This window comes from Lampetra planeri, unplaced genomic scaffold (assembly GCF_965212315.1).
Source record: "Lampetra planeri unplaced genomic scaffold, kcLamPlan1.2.h2 scaffold_961, whole genome shotgun sequence".
NCBI classification, from domain to species: domain Eukaryota; kingdom Metazoa; phylum Chordata; class Hyperoartia; order Petromyzontiformes; family Petromyzontidae; genus Lampetra; species Lampetra planeri.
The window spans coordinates 3094-23457 of NW_027615783.1; the positions used below are offsets into that span (position 1 = coordinate 3094).

Sequence of the window (20364 nt, forward strand, 5' to 3'; positions counted from 1 at the left end):
CTCGCTTCATTCATTAACACAGATTAATATTTACAGAACCATAACTGCACTGTGACATTACACTTGAGCTGCCTTTTGCGAAGTAATTGACATGGTTTTATCTTGAACCAGCACTTATCCCCACCTTTCTCATGCTCGCTACTCCCGCTGCCTTTTAAATATGTGAGGGAAAGAGGCCGTCTATTTTGAGGCCATAATAATTTGGGAAGGGGGCTTTGCAGTGGCCTCTGGGGAGGCAGATTTTAGATGGCCGATAGACTTGGCACGCTCAGACCGGTGTGGCGCCCCCCCCCCCCCCCCATCTCTGTCTATCTCTCTCTACCTCGCTGTGCTCTCTCTCCATTGAGTCAGTGGTTTGGGCCTGCCAGAGGCGAGTATAATGGTTCCCAGTGTCTGTAGAGATTAAAGGCCAGAGCTGCATTGTTCAAATGCCCTGAGATTAGTTTCCAAGGAGACGGGTTTCAGTTGCCATGAGAACATAGTGCTTGGCTTTATCTGAGCAGTTTTTTTTAAACAGTTTCTATCTGTACGCCTCTTTGCTTTCATTTACATTCGTCCACAAAAGTTTCTGTTCCAGGCCATCACGCAATGAGCCCTAGCGGCGAGCTGCGTTGTTTGAGCAAACACCAGGACCGTCAGTCACTCTTTGTCTTGGACAAGTCTTCAAGGAGTCCTCTATGGTTCACTGTGAAATATCTAAGCAATTATTACACTGCCATGAAATTTAGTACTGACATTTATTGTTCCTTAAACACCATCCTCAGGTTGTGAGAGAAACTGAATTGTGACGCCTTTGGGATTTTTTTTTTGTATCAATCATTTTATTTATGGCTTTGGTTTATGACCAAAGACCTATAAGAAGAACAATAACAATAAATGACATTTATCTCGGCTGCACTTTGTGTCCAATGCTGATGAAGAAATGATAGCATGTTAATGTGCTAGTAATATCGCCTGGGGGAGTTATGCAGGACAGTGGATGCTTCTACAGTACGTTGATATGCTGGGTTTATGACATGGACTATGAGGAGCTATTCTCTGGAGAATAGGAACAAACCTATTTGTGAACCCAAACTGCGTATTACTTTAAATATTATTTATTTGTACAGTGTTAAAACAACTGGTGTAAAAACATAAACAACAACAAACGGATAACAAACAAATATCTAGAATTGCCTGCAAAATAAACATCAGCAAAGTACAATACAGTAACAAAAATAGAAATATGAAGTAGAAAAGAAACATAATACAGGCAATCTAATGAATGCTGTATGTGTGTGTATGTGTGCACACACGCCTTGTATATTTATCAGAAACATGCTAAATCTTGGGCGAAAGTAACAGAACACCTGGGGAAGGCTCTGGAGATAGAGACCCCCATCTTGCCAAGTACGAGTACATCCCCACCAGAAAATGGATTGAAGCTATGACACAAATAGTGTCATATGAACAGACGTTGGGGAGAATTAATAATGACGGGGGGGAAGAGAAGGGGACATGGGACCGTTTGTTTACTATGGGCTGGTGACAACAACAGGACATGGAAAAAGAGAAACACAATCGAGAACAGAAACAAAATACTAATCAAATGTATCACTGCAGGTTTGACACTGATCTGCATTGAAAACATCATTGAATGCAAAGTTTGTCCTGCGTCTAATTGTTGTGTTGCCAGAGTCCTTAGTCATGTAAGCCTGCTGCCGATGTTCTTATTTAACCTCACTGAGCTGCCATTATGGCCACACGGCTGCAGACGCGCCGTGGCCGCCGTCCTAACTCGTGTTCATCTGGTCTCAGCAGAGGCATGGCTCAGATGAGGAAGCTGACAAGCGAAGGCGTCCGGACAAACTCCCGGGGCGAACCGCAGGTTCCGCTGGCGTCGGCCAGACAGGAGATCCTCACCAGCCTGGTGTCTGCCCTGGACTCGGTGGTACGGCCCCACATCTTCCTCTGTGGTGACGTGACGATCGACACACAGAACAGAATCCCTGACAACGTGACACCTGTGTTGCAGTGCATGGCGATGTCCAAACTCAACGCTGAGGTGGCGTGCGTCACTGTACACGAAGACAGCGTGATTGCTGTCGGCACAGAAAAGGGCAGAGTGTTCCTCAACTCCCGGAGAGAGATCCAGACAGACTTCTACAAGTTTTGCCGTAAGTTGATGGTGTATAAGTTGTGAGATGTAGTTTACAGCTTAGTGTCACTAGAGTCAGAGTCATTATTAGACCCTTTTGATGTATGTCACATTCATTTTGCAGTTACGTCCTACAGCAGTTATTTTGGACAATAAAAGAGTTTGTATAAAGTATCACTGAAACAGATGTAAAATACTGGTGAGCTAAAAAGGAAGTCGGAGATTGAGGACGCTTTTGTCCAAATGTCAGCATGTTCACTGGCATCTCGTGGTTTGCATGAAACCATTTTCATAAAGGTCACTTTGATTTCCTAAACAGGTCATTCGTCTCATCACCAAGCATGTGGGACGTTGCGGTCTACTTGTTCTTCTCGTGATGACATCACTACGACTTTTCAGCATGTGACGCTTGTCGTTTGACTTTAGGGGCACCGTGTCCTGCAAAATGTGAGCGCCGCAAACGCCCATACCAAAGACCAGGAAGGGGACGTAGTCAAACCCAGCAAGGAGAACGAGCACGGGAAACCGAGAGCTCCATCGGACGCTCAGTCCAACATCTTTGTCCTGAGGAAGATGGTGGAGGAAGTTTTCGCTGTACTTTACAGTAAGACATTGTTACAACTTGTTTTCACATCCCATGGACATTTGTTTAATCAACAGAAACACTGGCATTAGGTATGCCAAAGCCTGATTTATGCCTCTGTGTCAAACTGATGGTGTAGGGTCCACAAAAAAACAAAAAACAACCCAAAAAACAATTTTCGGCCCACCAAAGACTGAAACGCCAGTTTTTGGAGAAAGACGTGTGCTCAGACTTTAACTAGATCAGATATTAACTTGTTGTTGATCTATTTTTAATTGATCTGCAGTTCAACATTGATCTGTGTCAGTCTAAAGATGTGAGCCTTGAACGTCACCCCTGTTGGCTCGCTAACAGAGTACCTTTACTTTAACCCTTTTTCTATGGAGGGGGGAGTTTGCGAGTCTCAGCAAATTTGTCATTTAAAAAAAACAAAAACAAAAGTGTGTTCTGTGTTTGCCAAAGAAATAGAAGTAGAAGAGGAGATTTATGCCCAGAAAAGTGAGAAAATGATGCAGATCTATTTGGAGTTTCTGCCGTAACAAGATCCGCTCACTTTCACTTGCTATCACTTGAACTAAACAAGTGATAAACAACACTGGAAACGACAAAAAAAATAAACACAGTGGCTAGATTCAATGCAGATTGACGCAGACGTATAAATGCTCAGTTCAGTGCAGAAGCATAAATCCTTTACACTGTAAACGCTGCCTGTGGCAAAGTGCTCACTGCCTGGTGGAATACGCAGGTGAAGCTGTGGGAAAGAGCAGTCTGGTCCCTGTGCCTTATGAGTGGATCCAGAAGGACCCCAGCTGTCTTGTGGCCCACGGTTTGCCCGAGGGAGTCACCCTGAAGAAGCCGTCCGAGTACGACACCAAGACGCTGATGAAGATTCTGGAGCAGAGCCACCGCATTCAGTTCACCGTGAAAAGGTGAGTTTCACGCTGCTGTTTGGGGCCGTCTGTGCCACATAATGACATGATGGCTTCTAATAAAACACAAGTTCGGCCAAAAAGCTGTTTGAGTATGAAATACTAGTCAGGAGGGTTGTCATGGTGATGACATTTCTGCTGGTATCATGAGTAAATAGTAATATATTTCCAAAGCCTCCGGATGATTCTCCTGTAGAACAAGTTGTCTGAGAAGGTTCTCCGTCATGAGAGTCATCTCAGCATGTGAACAAAAAGGTTTGATTTGAAAAGTTTCTGTTGCCGATGTGAAAAAAAGGTGAAGCGTCTTTTAGCTCTTACATTACCAAAGTTGTGTTTTTGCTAGTTTTTTGTTTCAGCCTTTATTGGCAAAGTAGAATGATCCCGCGGGTCCCAACGCAGATCTCGTGGGGCCGGGCAGTTTGGAAAAAATAGAAATATCTATAACGTTTAAAATCAACATTCATCTCAATCAGTTAGTGAGGAAATTTCAAAAATGACCAGATTTCCAAGGGAGTCAGCGGATCAGTGTGTCCTACAGGGTGTAAGAAGACATAATATCATCATCATCATCATCATCTCCCGTTGCTCCGGTTACGGGCCTCAGTTGTGCTGGAGTTGATTCCAGCTGTCAACGGGTGAAGGTCAGGGTTCACCCTGGATGAGTCACCGGCTCATCAGGGAACCACATGAAAGACAGACAACCATTTACATTCACATTCACACCCATGGGGGATTTACATTGACCAATTAACCTCAGCGTGCTGTTGGAGGAAGCTGGAATACCCGGCGAGAACCCACACAGACACAAAGAGAGCATGGAATCTCCACACAGAAAGATCAAACCAGGGACCTTCTTTCTATGAGGCGACAGTGCTAACCACTGTTCCACCGTGTCGCCTCAACATCAAATCAGTGCCTCTCTGTTATGGGCATGTGGGCTTAAATAGTTTTTGTTTTTTACGGGTGCAGGCGGGTGTAGTACACACATCGTGGTTGTAAGTGGTAATGGTCAGAAATTTAGCGGTTCTATTTTCTTCATGGTCATCAAGCAGATGTTCGTGCCGCTGAAGAAGAAGAAGACGTGTAGAACGCTGATTGTGTCCTCTTGGTTTATTTACCTGTTGCGTCTGTGTGTGTGATTCAGGCCCGCAGACGATTTGTCTCGAGAAACTAAGTCCAACACCGATATCAGTCACAACTCCTCATCTGCCATCATGACGCAGAGCAGCCATTGCCCAGGGAAGACTACTGCCCAGGTAGTCCCGCCGTCAAGTCCCGCCACTTCCACCAACTCTGTTCTCTCAAACTTCCTGTACGGAATGCCCATGTCCTCCAAACCCCACCCAGATGGAAAGCTGGACATCAAACCCATGTCGCTCCTCAACCTGGGCAAGGATCGACTGGTGGCCTGGACAGACAAGGGCACGTCTGTGAAGGACGTCGCTAACAACGGTGAGGTTTTTGTGTGTGTGGACAGGAGACGTTAACATCACTGCAGCGTGGTAATTACTGGAGTGCTGATGATAGCTTTGTGGCGTATCCGCAGATGAAACAGTCAGACTCCCTGGTGAGCAGAGCCAGAGTCCCGCCGGTGTCCACATCTCCAAGAGACTCCTCTTCTCCATCGTGCATGAAAAATCAGGTGAGTTTGAACACTCAGACTGTCGGAGTTGTACTAAATAAGACCGATTAACCGATTAACTGCTACTTGAAAAATCATTTCATCATTCCTGAAGTTTCCTGAATGTGAGTGTGAAATAATAAAAGCTATTTTCTGGAGTTCATGCTCAGTCTGCCCATAAATTCCTATTGATAAGGAAGCAAAAATGCGAAGAAAAATTGCACATGCAGCCTGCGCACACACTTGACATGCGTCAATTCATTTCCCAGATTGATAACAGACCAACTCAGAGATAATCCCCGTCAACTAACACATATTAGCTTTGTGGTCTCTGTAAATCATCATCATTTTGCAGTGAAGCTGAAAATCTTTGTCTCAAATGTTCCCTGTTGGTTTTTGTCACATACCTGTACCAGACTGAGTGTATTGCCACATTTTATACTGTAATAACAGAGGTGGAAATCTCTGAGGTGGATTTCTGTGTGTTTGGGATTTGCAGGCTCAGACAGTAACGACACATTTGTTTACGGGCTGAACTGTACAAACCTTTGGCCATTAAGGGGCTAAGCTAATAAGAGTAATCCTCTAAGAAGATTGCACTAATTTCCCAAGCTGACACTGAGTCGATGGATACGATTAATTTTCAAACCATTAGCACCACGATGTAATAAAGCTACTTTGAATGTTTGCCGCTCCAGTACACTTTCATAAAAGCAGCAGGACTCTCGCTCAAACTGCTTCTCTGTCTCGGCAGAAAAATGGGACTCGTTCATTCGGGAAACGGAGGACATTAACACTTTGAGAGAATGTGTTCAGATCCTGTTCAACAGCCGATACGGTAAGGAAAGCTGCTTTCATGATTACCCAAATCCTTCATTTTATACGTCCAGCAACATTTGACTATTTTGTCTGCTAGTTTCTCAAATCACTGCTTCAGCGTAAAACAAGGCAGTCATTTCCCACTCGAAGTAGATATCTGTTGTGGCCTAAATTAGCCTCGCTCTAGTTTTGGGGTGATTTAGGGAGCTTAAAAAGTCTGGACCAAGGTTGGTGTTACTCTACTGTCTCCATCTACATCCTTGGTTCTGGTTTCACTCTGCATAAACACCAGTGGACCAATGATCTACTGACGTTCTGTCTTCATTACTGATGTTGCCTGAACTGGACATTGATTGGCTGGAAGGAGACCTGTGTATGACCTAGTCACAGCACCAAAGCGCTCATTGGCTAGTTAGCACTGTTTACCACTTAGTAAAGAAGGAAAATGAATAAACACATCATAACAACGATACTGTTCTGGTGTTCCTACCAGCAGCAGCAATGTCATGAACAATATGGAGTCTAGTTCAGTTATCTAGGATCCAGATCAATGTCCTGGTCATGTGGAAGCTTCATCGTCGCCTAAAGGCGACTGCTAGCTATGCTGAGGACCAAGGCTCCACTCCATGTACTAAGGATCATGTTCATTTCATTTCTTCATCGCGTGCAGGCTGATGACTGGAACTTCCTGTTAAAGGACCAAAGTCCAGACTATCCAAAAAGGCTTTTACACTGCAAAAGGTCCAGACCCACACCACCTCTTTTGGTTGGACCATTTTTTTTTCTTTGGTCCCGATTGTGGACCCTGGAACTTTCACAGCAGTAAATTTGGTTCGGACCAACCATCTAGGTGTGAAAGCCCCCTTGAGCTGCACTCAGAGCCTGGAATGGCCTTGAGTGACTATCTCTGGGACATGAAGCAGCAGACGACAAGCTTCAGCTGTTTCAGATGATCTGTTCAACACAAAGCTGAAGACGGGCAGCCTCACAACTCCCACTTAATAACTGTTTACTCTCTTACTCAGAAATAATAGAATCACTCTCAAGGGAACTCATACTTGTGTGTTTGGGTTTTGTTCGTCTCAGGCTTCCATTTATATCTCTGTTCAGACGATTGTTCACGCACACCGATGATGGCTGCGTAGCTTTGGATGTTGATGGATTTGGGTCACTGCTTTGGTTTGATCGTCTTCTCCTCGACGATACATGAGCACATGTAACCGCATTAGACTGATAATTTACACAGAACACAGTGTTTAAAGGGACCCACAGCAGCCATTTTTAAATCCCATAAAACTTCTCCTTTTTCTTGAATATTGAAATGCACAGAAACCTTTATGTTGGATGTTTCCGCTGGAAGCTACTTTATTTAATGTTCATAGAAACAATGAAATGAATCAAACTGCTGTAAACTGTTTTCTCTTTCCCTCTTTCAGCTGAGGCTCTGGGTCTCGATCACATGGTGCCTGTCCCATACCGTAAAATAGCCTGCGACCCGGGTGCCGTGGAGATCATTGGAATCCCCGACCAGATCCCCTTCAAGAGACCGTGCACCTACGGAGTCCCCAAACTCAAACGCATCCTGGATGAACGCCACGGAATCCGCTTCATCGTCAAACGGTAACTGATGCTTCTCAGTTAGACAGCGTTACTCTTTTATAATGTGCTTAGCATGGAATACCATTGGAAACATAGTCGCGGGACAATTAGAGTCACACAATCTACATTTTAGCTGTCAAACATCTTGAATTTTCAGTGCCTATGAGCTGCCCTACCTTGCTTGAGTCAGTGCATGAATTGGAGCACCCACACATGTGATACAGTGTTTGTTTACTAACCTCATACAAATCATTCCCAACCCAGTGGTTAGCAGTTCGCTAACACAATACATGCTAACCGTCACGCCAACCCAACTTGTGACATATGGAACTTTAAAGACGTTTGGTTTGATTTCTGAGAGTTTCCGTATTAATAGAATTGAATAGAATTGTTTTACTTATTTCAGGTAGCGATGCACCAATCCTTATTTTTTCAATTCCGATCCAGCACTGATACTGTAAGTTGGATATCTGTCGATACTGATACTTTGCAGACTCCGGAGCTCTGTTGGATTAAATGCCAATGGCTGCTTCATCTAATCAGCACAAAGTAGGGAATAGTTACACTTACTGCACGTTTCTTTCATCTAGCCTGTGTGCAGTTCAACTTAAAAGTGACATGGGGGGGAAAGTCAGACCTCCAGATATCTGTTGTGAAACTCAAAGCTTTTACCTCTTTTGTATCTTCTCTAATACATGTATACACACTTTACCATGCAGTTCAGGTCGAGCCCTCTCTGACAAATATTTCCAGCTGACCACGTCATACCGTGGCTCCAAGGACTGAATTAGCAGCTGGTATCCCCTGTCCCCATTACAATACAATTCAATATCCTCTCTGTGGTTTTTGTTGCCTGCACACTATTGGGTGAAAATATTTCATCACCTTCAAAGTTAGCCGCCTCCGTTCCTTTTATTCAGTTCAGTGAACAGGATGCTTGTTGGCGTGAAGGCGCTGTCAGTGCTCGATTAAGTTCGTTGTGTTATAACTTGGAAGTTTTACCACCGACCCTTAGGACATTTACAGCACAGATATTGCAAGTATCTGTTGAGTTTACAGGCTGAGGTAGTATGAAAACTGGGCTTCTGCACACCGTGTTGCTTGGACATGAAGCCCGTCACTGCACATAACATAGAGTTAGACAGACTAGATCGGTCCTTGTGTATCAGGCCCATTGTCATGGATACCGATCTAGACTTTTCTTCAGTAGAAGCACCGATACCAATATCGGATCGGTGCATCTCTAATTCCAGGATGAACAAACAAACCAAACTTGTCTCTGGAACGGGGTTTTACTATTGTGCAACAAATGCCACACTGAGTGTCGTTCTTCAGGTACAAAGACGTGTTGTGCTCAGTAGTTCAGGCTCAAATGAAGTCAGATTATATAAAGACATTAGCCTTCGTGTTCAAAGGTGTGGAAAGGCTGCTGGAGGACCTCAGTGGTGGCCGAGCACATGCCCGACATTTATTGACATTCACACATTCAGTCAGTGGAACTCAATAACAACAAAGTAGTTGTTTGAACATGTTCATACATTGACTTATCACCTGTTCTCCCTTTTTATATTCCAGAATGTTTGATGAGAGGATTTTCACCGGTAAGACTGAGAATACTTTTCTTTTCTCCTATGTTATGCCGTAGCTCCTGAACTGTAATCGTGCACAAGATAATAATTATTTGGTCATTGTTAAAAAGAAAAAATAGAAAAAATTCCTGGTTGGGCTCGTCGCCCAGGTCTCTCTTGCATCTCCGTGACAAAGAAAAGAACTTTCTTGAATGACTTTTGCAGGCCAGTGAGTCTGTCATTAATCCATTCCAATGAATTACAGTAACAACGCGACAGGAAGCTGCTGTGCCAAGTCGTTTCATTTCGTTTCATTTATGCTCTGCAGCTGTTATTTGTCGACGATGTTGCAGTGTTTGTTTGTCATCCGTGTCTTTGTTTGTCGAAGCTGCCGGCAAGATCGCACGGGATGAGGGCAAGCATGACCTGGGCACCATGGCTGATGACAGCTACCCCGAGAATCTGAGCATCCCGCCTGCCGCGGTGGAGCTTCTCAGCAACCCTCATAGCAGCAGGTCGGAGTACATGGCGTGACACTGCAGACATCATCAAGTTAAGATGAGAAAGAAAAACACAACTGTGCTATAATGTGTGTGTGTCTTTGCACTCAACAGATCAACGAGTGCATGTGTGAGCCCCTTGGCTGACTGCGAAGCAGGTATTTGCAAGTATTTCCGCACCATTAAAACTCTTAATTGTGTTATTGTGTTCCCTGAAGCAACAAACCCCAGATTATTTTAGACCGTTATGCTGGGATTAACAGTCCTTTAGTTTTTTGGGGTTTTTTTTTCAGACCAAACGTCTGATCATGTTTTGCAGTCCGGTCAGCTCCAACACATTCTAGCACCTACTTAAATCTGTTAAACACCGCCGTAAAGCAGTGCCACACACTGATGGGAACTCAGGCACAATGAACTGTGCAATCCCTGCAGGTCCCTCGGGCGATTGCATTCCTTTGAAAAGGATTAAAGCGGAGCCTCCAGATGGGGACATCATTCAAATTACAGTGCCAGGTAAGTGAGCCACAGCCATTAGCTTTCAGAGGGGTTCAGACAAGACACACACACTGACTGGAAGAAGTCAAACTCCCTGTTTGTTTGTTTTTTTCTTTGCCGTCCATTCATGTCCACCTTCATTGATGGTCTGTTTGTTGAGGTGCCCCCTGCTGGCCAGCAAACTGATTGCAGGTTTTACGATTTTCAAAATTTCTTCAACAAACTGCTGTCACAAGGAACGCCACAGGAAGTCATTCCTGTCGTTCCTGTAATTGCACTGTCTAACAATTGACTTCTGTGGGAGAGAAACACCACATAGAACAGTAACATCGTTCATCTCAGTATTTGGTCCACTGCCAGTTTATGCACTGTACATTTTTGTACTATTTCTGCTCTTACTATATTTTAATCCTCCTCTGTGAATGTACAGGCCCATTAGCTTTTGTTCTGTTTTTTTCGTACTTATTATTATGTGACCCACCAGAGAAACATAATTGTGAAACACAAAGGTATCATTTATCTCAGTGTTTCTCTATTTGTCTCAGTCCAAGGACCATTTATCCACCCAAAACTCACAGGGCACCAAGCTGAATAGGGTTTGAACACCAGCCCAGATAGCAAACCGATGGACTGTCACCTCCCACGGGGACACGTTGTCATGGGAAAAACATGACAATGTGTCCCCATGTAGTCCTTGAGCTTACTTTCTAATTGTTTCTTGAGTTTAGCAGGTTTCATAGCCTTTAGTCAAATAAAAATTCAGACTGGATGTACTCACTGTGGTATTTTCGTTTCACTTTAAACGTGTTGGCCATATTGTTGAGCAGGAGGTGAGGTTCAGAGCTTCTGTCGTTGACTGTAAACTTGTCTGGTTCCTCCTCTCACACACACAAACACACACAGGTGGGACATCCGCCTCAACCGTCCGTTTTTTTTTTTTTTTTAACGTTCCATAAATGACAATTTTCTCACGGTCGTGGCTGACCACTGGGGGTGCTGGCAGCCCTCTCATAATCTGAGAAACGAGGATTTTTCGTGTTCTTCAACTTTTACAAAATGAACGACTTTGACCCTTTGTCTTTGACCACGTCTTCTGGTCACACTGAAATGTCCGTTGAGTTAACCCCCCCATTGATAAAAAGCAGAACACAGCTGCTTCCCCATGCTTGGTAATGAGATGCGACCATTTGTGGCTGGTTTTGGCTTCATGCTGGAATGTGCATGTGTTTATGATTATTACATGTTGACAAGCTAAAACAGGAAGAATTGCAGGAAGCATTCAAACCATTAAAGGCAATATCAGCAGCGGGATATTTCCTGCTGCTCCACAGTAAAAAAAACAACAGTACTGTGGCAATACTTTTGATTTCTGAACTGCTGCAACTGTCATTTTTGGGGTCATCAGCCATCACTAGTAGTACAACTATTCTCATGTAAATGTCCTTCAAAAATCTGATTTATTGAGTAATATTTTTGTTTTGTTTTCTCAGTGCATATTTTTCCCTGTTTATCTTGGTGATATTTTTCTGTTTTGAGGTAATTTAATTTCCTGAAGGGGGAGATGAGTTCAACTGATTCTGGAAAAACGATGCAATGTCCGGCAGATCTGAATGGACTTTTTGTCTGAACAACCGCAAAGTCTCGAGGTGCCAGTGTTAAGTCGACAAACTAATGACGACACCACCTACATGACTCAAAGACAGCAGGAGCTCCCAGTGTCTCAAACCCAAAACAAAGTAAAAGTGGATTCAACCAACCAAAACTACAGAAAACAATTTCCACGGAAACCAGAAAAACATACGCAATAATTTTTTTTTTAGTTTGTCCAGTGAATGCAATATGCCTCCGTACTTGTTTACTTAGATTTCTGAACTATTTTTTTAACTTTTCAGTTATATTTCTTGCACTACTTGTTTCCCCAGAAGCTGGTCCCAGTGGGGAGGAGCCCAGCGAGCCGGTGGTGGAGCCTCTCCCGGCGGCATCGTGTCCAGCCACATCCACGTCCTCTCCATCTGCTGTTTCCGCCCCCTTGGTTCCCCACCACCCGTTGGAGAACCATGCAGGTAACCTCCTCAGCCCACCCAGGGATTGTCAGCTCCACCAGCGCCCTCCACTGCCACCTCTCATTCTGGATGTTTTTTAGGGAGCTAATTAAAAAACAAACAGCCAGAACACGTATGAAACTACTTTTCTCTTCCACTTCCCCACAACCGAACCTTCCCAGTAACCGGTAGCAACAGTCTTGACCTTCAGAACCCCCTCCCTCCCCTCTCCACTCTCACCCACTGTAGCTCTTCCTCTCTTGTCTGTGAAAAGCACCGTGTATCAGCTCTTTGACCGACTCTTGCGCCAGAAGTTATGTTAGATTCCATTCATGCTGATGCATTGTGCACATTTCCAGATTTAGAGTTCCTTTGTCCTCTAGTCCTGCTTCTCAGAAGCATTAGATAGAGCCGTCACAGTAGAGAAACCAAACCTTCTCCTCAGTCCTGTGGAGGTTCCTGAGTCCCACCTCCATCTGACACAGAAAGGTCCTCAGACTGAAACACCTTGGAGCCATTTGAGTAGACTGCACCTGCATCTGAGTTGCGTTGCCTCATCTTTTAAGAAATGTTTTCATACGTCAGCGAATGGCGCTCTGCATTAAAGGCTTAAAGCTAAAGTCAAAAAGTTCCATCCTCTGCTACGATTCGCCTCAAATTGACTTCATTGTAAGAACCTAAAGACGTCGGTTTTCCAGCAAACCTGTTTGAAGCTGGTGACAAAACGCTACACAGAACGGAAAGTCTACTCAACGTGGTGTTGGGCTGAACATGAATGCTCCTTTAATGAGCCTTTTTGATTTCATTGTGCTTTTTTTTAAGTTTTCTTTTTCTTTCACAAATGACCTCTAAAGGAAAGACAATGAAGGTACGTGCAGATGTTGCCCGTAGTCGTATTAATGTATTACTGCTCTTTAAGAAATTTACTCGTGCGTACTCATCGACTGTAGTAAAAATAAAACTGCACAGAAAAAGTTGGAACTGGAAAATGTTACTACTTTTTTAATTTTACTTTTTTAATGTACTCAACAAAGAAGTCCTTGTTGGTTTAATGCTGTCTGTATATTTGCCTTCATGTTTTGTTTTGATTTTTATCGTGCAGCTGAGGCTTTGTCACCGAACGCCACCGCTCAGAGCATCAGAAGACCCTCTGAAGGTAAGCTAATGTCATTTCCACCATTTCTCCTTTATGACCAAAGTACAACCAGACAGGCTAGAACTTACTTCTGTTAGTTTGTTGAGTGGTGTCATTCACCGGTGTGAAGTTCACTTCCCGCTTTGAAGCTCTCTGTATCATTTGTTGTTTCTTCTCCGTGCTTCTCAGCTGGCAGTCTGGTGGAGGACATTGGTGAAATGATTCTCCAACTGCGAAGACAAGTTGAGAGCCTCTTCAGCATCAAGTACGGTAAGCTAGCTGTTCCTCTTTTCATACAATTGCGAGGAGGCTGATTCGGTTTAAATCTCTGCACGCAGGATGCTAGAGGTACAGGTAGTTTTTTATATGAATATTTTACACTGACTGACGTAAGATAAACCATTATTCCACATCTGGGAACTTTACATTGCTACAGCAGCAAAGAATATTGTGGAAAAAAAGACAGAAATTGTATTACATGCAATAGATACAACTTACAAACAGAACTCAAATTTATTTCTAGTGCACTTTAAAAGCAACTACAGCTGAACTAAAGCACTGAACATCAGGAATAAAATTAACAGAAAACAGTAAACATGATCACACATTAATAAACAGATGAAAAAAGAAGATCAATAATACATCATAAAAACAGTAACGTCTCAGACTAGGTTGAAAGAAGGCTATTTGCATGACACTGGTAGTGTTACTGAGATATTTAGAATGAACAGAATCGGTGATGAGCCTGAGCGATGTGAGACTGCGAAATCTTTTGAGCATGAACATGACGGCCACGTGGATGGACTGAATAGTTTGTCTGATCGAGGAAAGAGCTGGAGCTGAGTTGAGTTCAGATCACGGGTGAGTTGTACTGACAGAATAGCAGGGGCTCCAGGACGGAGCCTTGAAGGACACCAGTTGTATGAGATTCCCTCCACCAGACCTGGAAATGTCCTTTTTGAGCGTCATAAAACATATCTGGACTCTGCTGCTGTCTCCTCTTTCTTCAGCTGAAGCGCTGGGACTTCCCGAACCGGCTAAGGTGCCGTATTCCAAGTTCCAGATGTACCCAGAGGATCTACTGGTCACCGGGCTGCCTGAGGGAATCTCCCTTCGAAGGCCAAACTGTTTCGGAGCGGCAAAATTGCGTAAGATCTTGGCGGCCAGCAGCCAGATCCAGTTCATTATCAAAAAGTAAGAGCACATCTTGTAGAACCCAAACCGTACAGACGTGGTCCTCGCCTTGGAAATCTCCTCATAACCTCTGTAACTGTCTGCAGCCCCAAGCTGTTAACTGAGCAAGTGAAACAAGAGATGCCTTCAATCGCCGCCTGTGACTCAGGTACGTTTATGGAAATATTTCACGTAAAGAAAAGCAAACATGCTTTTCCTCATTATATTCTTCCCTCTTCAGCTAGATCATAGCTTTAGGTTGTGTCGTTGAGATTCAAAGGGAGGCGCAGAATCGGTCACCTCTCACCTGGATAACGGGAAAAAAAACATGATTGAAGGACGAGCACCTGGTCATTGACCGTGTGCGACTGCGCCTCTGAGTAATTCGTCATTCTACTGTAAAATACAATGTGCATTTCAGAGGCACACGACCCTGCAGCCATTTAACCGATAATCACATTTCAAGCTTTGAAGATAAAGTTGTATCTTTGCAGGCAGCAGGAAGGTTGCACGCAGAAATGTGATCATTTGGAAGCTCATAATGCAGGTCTAAGAGGCTATTTGCTCCGTCCTCTGCGTGCTGGAAACGATGAGGGCAAACAGAGTTCACGGGCTGTTTCTCAGTGGTTCCTCTCAAGCAACAATACTTTGCAGGGACTTTTGACTTTGGCAGAAGACTTTGCAGCGATCTCCTGCTGCGTTCTCCGCATTTTATTTGTGACAAAAGCTCAGCGGCTGGATGATGCAGCCGCTCTCTTTGTTTGTTGTCAGTAAATCTCTCAGACACACAAAGGTTGAACCCTCGTATGTTTCTCCAAAGAGATGGACGTCAAGGACGCAGCCCTGGCAGCAGAGGACACCGCAGCGTTATCCAAGAGACCGGGCTTCTCAGGTAGACACCGAAATCAACTTCTCATCCGCTTTTCTGGAGGTGAAAGCTGACTGAAAACACACTGCGACAGATAGAGGAACACGTTTTGCATGTCGTCCGTCTCCAGAGTGTCTGGAGTCCAAGCTCTCCAGGATCGACCTGGCCAACACGCTGCGCGAGCAGGTCCAGGATCTGTTCAACAGGAAGTATGGGGAGGCATTGGGCATCAAGTACCCCGTCCAAGTGCCTTACAAGAGGATCAAGAACAACCCGGACTCGGTCATCATCGAGGGCCTCCCCCCCGGCATCCCCTTCAGGAAGCCCTGCACGTTCGGCTCCCAGAACCTGGAGAGAATCCTGGCAGTCGCAGACAAGATCAGCTTCACCATCACCAGGTGGGAACGCGCACGAGCCGCCTGGATCCTTTCTGCCACCATCTGCTTTTCTAGAAACATGAATGAAATGAAATCAAACGATTTACATACACGATTTACAGTTTTCATACACAAAATGCAGCACAAAGTGCCTCTCGAATATGAACCAAAATGGAGAACCTGCCCCTCCCAACCCCTGATTGTCAACACACACACACAGGTCGTTGGATGCATACATTCATCACTTTTCCTTTTCTATTTTTTTAAATGATGACAAGTGACTATGATGACGATAGTGGAGTCAGTTCCGTCACAGTTCCAGTAGGTTTAATGTCACAGACAAAGAGAACAGAGACGGAGCAGGACCTGATCACTGACGGACTGATTCTCTGGATGGATTCACACACAATGACAAACTGTAGATCGGTTCAAAATATCTAGAACAGATTCAAATCCATGTTCATCTCTGTCATTCAGTGAGGACGTTTCTAAAACGTCCAGGTTTCAGTACTTCAGGAAACTGAACAGAGTGCGAGTGCAGGGTCAAGTCTCTGTACCCACCACACACACACACACACACACACACGGCGTAAACATAAAGAGGATTCTGACCAGTGGCTGTGACTCAGTTTATCCTTCCCAGTGACATTTACATTCGATATGTTTCACAATTCAAACTAAAGCTCACATTTCATGTATGTTCGTCAATCTGTCACCTGTCAACATCGTCTCCTCTTGGTTTGTTTCCAGACCCTTTCAAGGACTCATCCCTAAACCAGGTAAGAGCAGGTTGCACCTCTGGTCATATTCACTCTGAATGAAACAGGACTAAGTCATTTCGCTCATCACTCTCATCAGCACCTCGACGAGTTACTCTGCTGAAGAAGGCGTACGCCTCGATAAGCGGTGAGTTACGGAAGCAGCAGCCGTCCTCTGTCGCTGACGGTGGTTTTTGAACTCGACCGCTTTCTTTACTTGACAGACGACGATGATATAAACCGCATGGGGGAGAAAGTTGTGCTGCGGGAGCAGGTCAAGGAGCTGTTCAACAAGAAATACGGTAAATAGAGCAGATCTCGTCTGCAGCGGCCGAGGACGGAGGAACCGACTTCTGTCGCAAATGAGAAAGATTAGTCGCAAAACACGGACAATGTGGGCCGAGTACGTCGGGGGAAGATGAGCATCGACCGTTCTGGGAACGGACTGACTCACACCATGAGTCCCTCCGTTGTGTGTGCTGATGGCTGGAAGTGGGCGTGGCCGAGCGACGCTAATTCAGCTCCCAGGAGCACAGGCTCAGTGCAGGAAATACCCGCTGTGTTTTGTTCTGAGCCGATGACAGGAAGCTGCTTGCAACCGATCGGCCTGCGGGTGTTGACTGCGACGAGGCTGAACAAACAATTAGTTGGATTTACAACAACTATTTTTACTTCATTTCTTCCTCAGGCAATTCAGTGTGTTTATTGCTGCAAAGGAATTTAAAAGGAAGCTACATTTCAAACCTGTTTACGTGAGATGTTTTATTCATGTCAGCATGTTTGTAAAAATCACAGACGTGCACAGAAGATTGTTTTGTCCTGGTTTCTTTGATCCAAAAAGCTTTTTGGATGTTTTTTTTTGGATGAAAACTGTGATTGTTGTGTATCCAGGTGAGGCTCTGGGCTTGGACCGCGCCGTCATCGTACCTTACAAGCTGATCCGAGGAAGTCCGGAGTCAGTAGAAGTTAGCGGCCTTCCGGACGAAATCCCTTTCCGAAACCCAAACACCTACGACATCGTGTGCCTGGAGAAAATCCTTCAAGCTGCAGAAAAAATAGCATTCAACATCAAAAGCCAGCTCCAGTGAGTGGGGAGGGCGCCTGAATATTCAGCGGGCTGATAACTGTCACCTCACTGTATATCTCAGTGGGAATTCACTGTGTGCTTCCTGCTAGTTAAGCTCATTAAGGTTTATTTATGCGTCGGATTTAAATCCGGCGTCTGAGGTGTCGGAGAATGAGAAAATGTAAATAAAGCGGAATTCTGAACAGTTTTTCAGCATCAAGGCGGTTAAGCTGTAATAGAATAATGGAGGCCAGGACGTAAATCATGTAAATCTGTTAAAAAGTGTCTCGTCTGGAATGACGTTGTTCTCTCACGCAGGCCGTTTGCGGAAATCTGCAGGCAGGCGTGTAACACGGGTACGTTCCCCCCTTCACATGAGGAGACGCAAAGGAAACCACAACAAAAATTGAACCGTCTACTTTTTTTTCTCCTTTTTTAGGAGGAACAGACGCGTCCACCAATCGACGGAAGCGTAAGAGGGTCCAGGAGAGCAACCGAGCACCTGCCTCCTCGGACCTGGGGATATCAGCCAATCAGATTCCAGTCATGGTAAGTTGTGAAGAACGAGCGAGGACACTTTTTACACGACACAGTTTGGTTGTTGAGAATTGGTGCGGTAGAAATAAAACCTGGACACACAAAACCAATCAAATGCATGAACATCCATATTTTAGTCTGGAGAAGGCGCCACAGTGTGTATTTACTGTAGAAGTAGTTTGGGGGTGTACATACTCTCTATCTTCTACAAAACCAGTTCCAAACTAATAAGCCTGGAATGTCTCTGCCTGTAATGAAGCTAATAAAACAGTGTTCTGAGGCAAGGTCAACAATCTATTCTGTGCTAATTTGAAGCATTGTCACCTCCATCATGGCTGACACCATCATCTGTGTGTGCGTGTGCGTGTGCGTGTGCGTGTGTGTGTGTGCCTGCAGCAGTGGCCCATGTACATGGTGGACTACAGCGGTGTGAATATGCAGGTTCCCGGAAAAGTCAATTACTGAAGGACAAAACTCGACTCGGGAAAGGGAGAAAAGGAGTTTGTCGCGGCGCCGAAACTTCACCGTCTCTCCACACTGATCGTCGAGAGGTGAATGAGTACAAGAGAATGTATGCGGAGCTGAAGGTTGCAGGGCAAAATCGTGACAGGTTTTCTGTCTCCTCAGTTTTTGTTTCTGCTGAAGCTGATGACAGTAATGTCTTTGTTTTTTTTTTCTTTACATGGCTGAAGTCATGTGTTTTGCCCTGTGGTGTGGTTGCAATGTATTACTGACAACAACAAAAAAAATGTCTGATAGCGATCTGGTTCCATAATATTCAGATGTTTGTACTTTTTATTTATTATATTTATTGAAATATAACTTTATGTGCAGGGATGTACAATACAATATTCTGTCACATGGCTCCTCGAGGAACACTAACCCTCCACTGACACTAATGCTCCACGTTATGCAGTAACCCCAGGTAACGCTCACTTTAATCAGTAACAGCAGCGAGTGTCTTAACACAGGCGGTCAGAAATCAAAGGAGATTGGAAAGAAACGAGACCTTCGGCGTGCAAACAGCCTTTTTTCTGTTAGCGCACATTAACAGTATGTATGATATCTCATTAAAGTCAGCCTGAATGTACAATGTAAAGGAAAGAATGGTATGTTAATCTGCAATGACCGTCTCTGGACTAACCATATTTAATATGCTGTACCTTAACGCCAATTAGGCCTTTGAAATAAAATGTGTTGCCTTGCATTTAAAGTTTGTCCCTGTTTGTTTTGGACTGCAGATATTTGCAAAATGAATGGTGAAGATTCATTTTTAAGAATTGGAATTTGGCCCAGACTTTTATTTTACTTAAAAAAAAAAAAAAAAAAAAATCGCATTGTTACTTTTAACACCTGTTGCTAACGCTAATGCTAATGCTAGCTAGCATCAGGCGTCACCTGCCGCTAATGCTAGCTAGCAGCGACATGGAGACATCATCCCATGGGGTCACTCGCACGGAGTCAGGTAGGAAAGAACACCTTCGCTCCTGCGGTTTTTAAATAACCGACAATACAAAAAGAAAGACTCGCGGTCCGTCAGTGGGCAGGAAGTTACCTGTCACGGAACATTTGTGTGTGACTTCCAGAATCTTCATTGAGTTTTCGTAGCATTTCAACGGTGAAACGGAGATTTGGCGGTTTATTGTGGTTCAAATGAAAAGAACGTTATAATTTGATCTCAGAGTTTTACAACAGGAAGGAAAAGTTTCAAGTTCTGTTGTTCTAAATGCATGTGTGTATAATTACGTTTGTCTTTGACAAATAATGGCCAAATATGATGCAGTAGAGGGGAAGCCAATGGGAGGGGTATGCATGTGAAGTGGCCCAGAGGTACCATTGTTTTCTACACACCTGTGTCTTACTACACACCTGTTGGCCCCACACCTACATTCTTTGATAATCTTTAGGACTATGACATGTGAACCAAACCGTGGGTTTTGTTCCAACCCTAACCCAAGTGCTCTATCACTTAGATAAGACTGAAATCAAAGGCAGAGAAACTTTCATGATTTCTTTATTGCAGTTTTTAAATTTTTCCACCCCGTTTTGCTTGATACATGTCATGACTCACTTCAGCAACTCTACTGCAGTACTGAGAAGAATAATGCATGTGTGTGTACAGGAGGTGAGATTGACGTACTTGCAGTCGTGGCTGCA

General features: G+C 44.3%; 1 protein-coding gene across 1 annotated transcript; it reads left to right on the forward strand.

The window, feature by feature from the left end:
- The first annotated feature begins 1804 nt into the window (after positions 1-1804).
- On the forward strand, positions 1805-18672 carry GTF2IRD1 (GTF2I repeat domain containing 1). Its single transcript, XM_078624751.1, has 27 exons — positions 1805-1930; positions 2015-2175; positions 2590-2741; positions 3466-3649; positions 4794-5106; positions 5177-5291; positions 6025-6108; positions 7526-7709; positions 9264-9289; positions 9645-9771; positions 9871-9914; positions 10189-10269; positions 12174-12314; positions 13396-13449; positions 13618-13698; positions 14439-14622; positions 14709-14761; positions 15137-15148; positions 15422-15493; positions 15600-15867; positions 16597-16625; positions 16705-16752; positions 16829-16906; positions 17496-17688; positions 17989-18026; positions 18110-18219; positions 18604-18672. Exons 1-27 carry the CDS (start codon positions 1805-1807, stop codon positions 18670-18672), a joined length of 3027 nt encoding a protein of 1008 aa, XP_078480877.1.
- The last annotated feature ends 1692 nt before the right edge of the window (positions 18673-20364 follow it).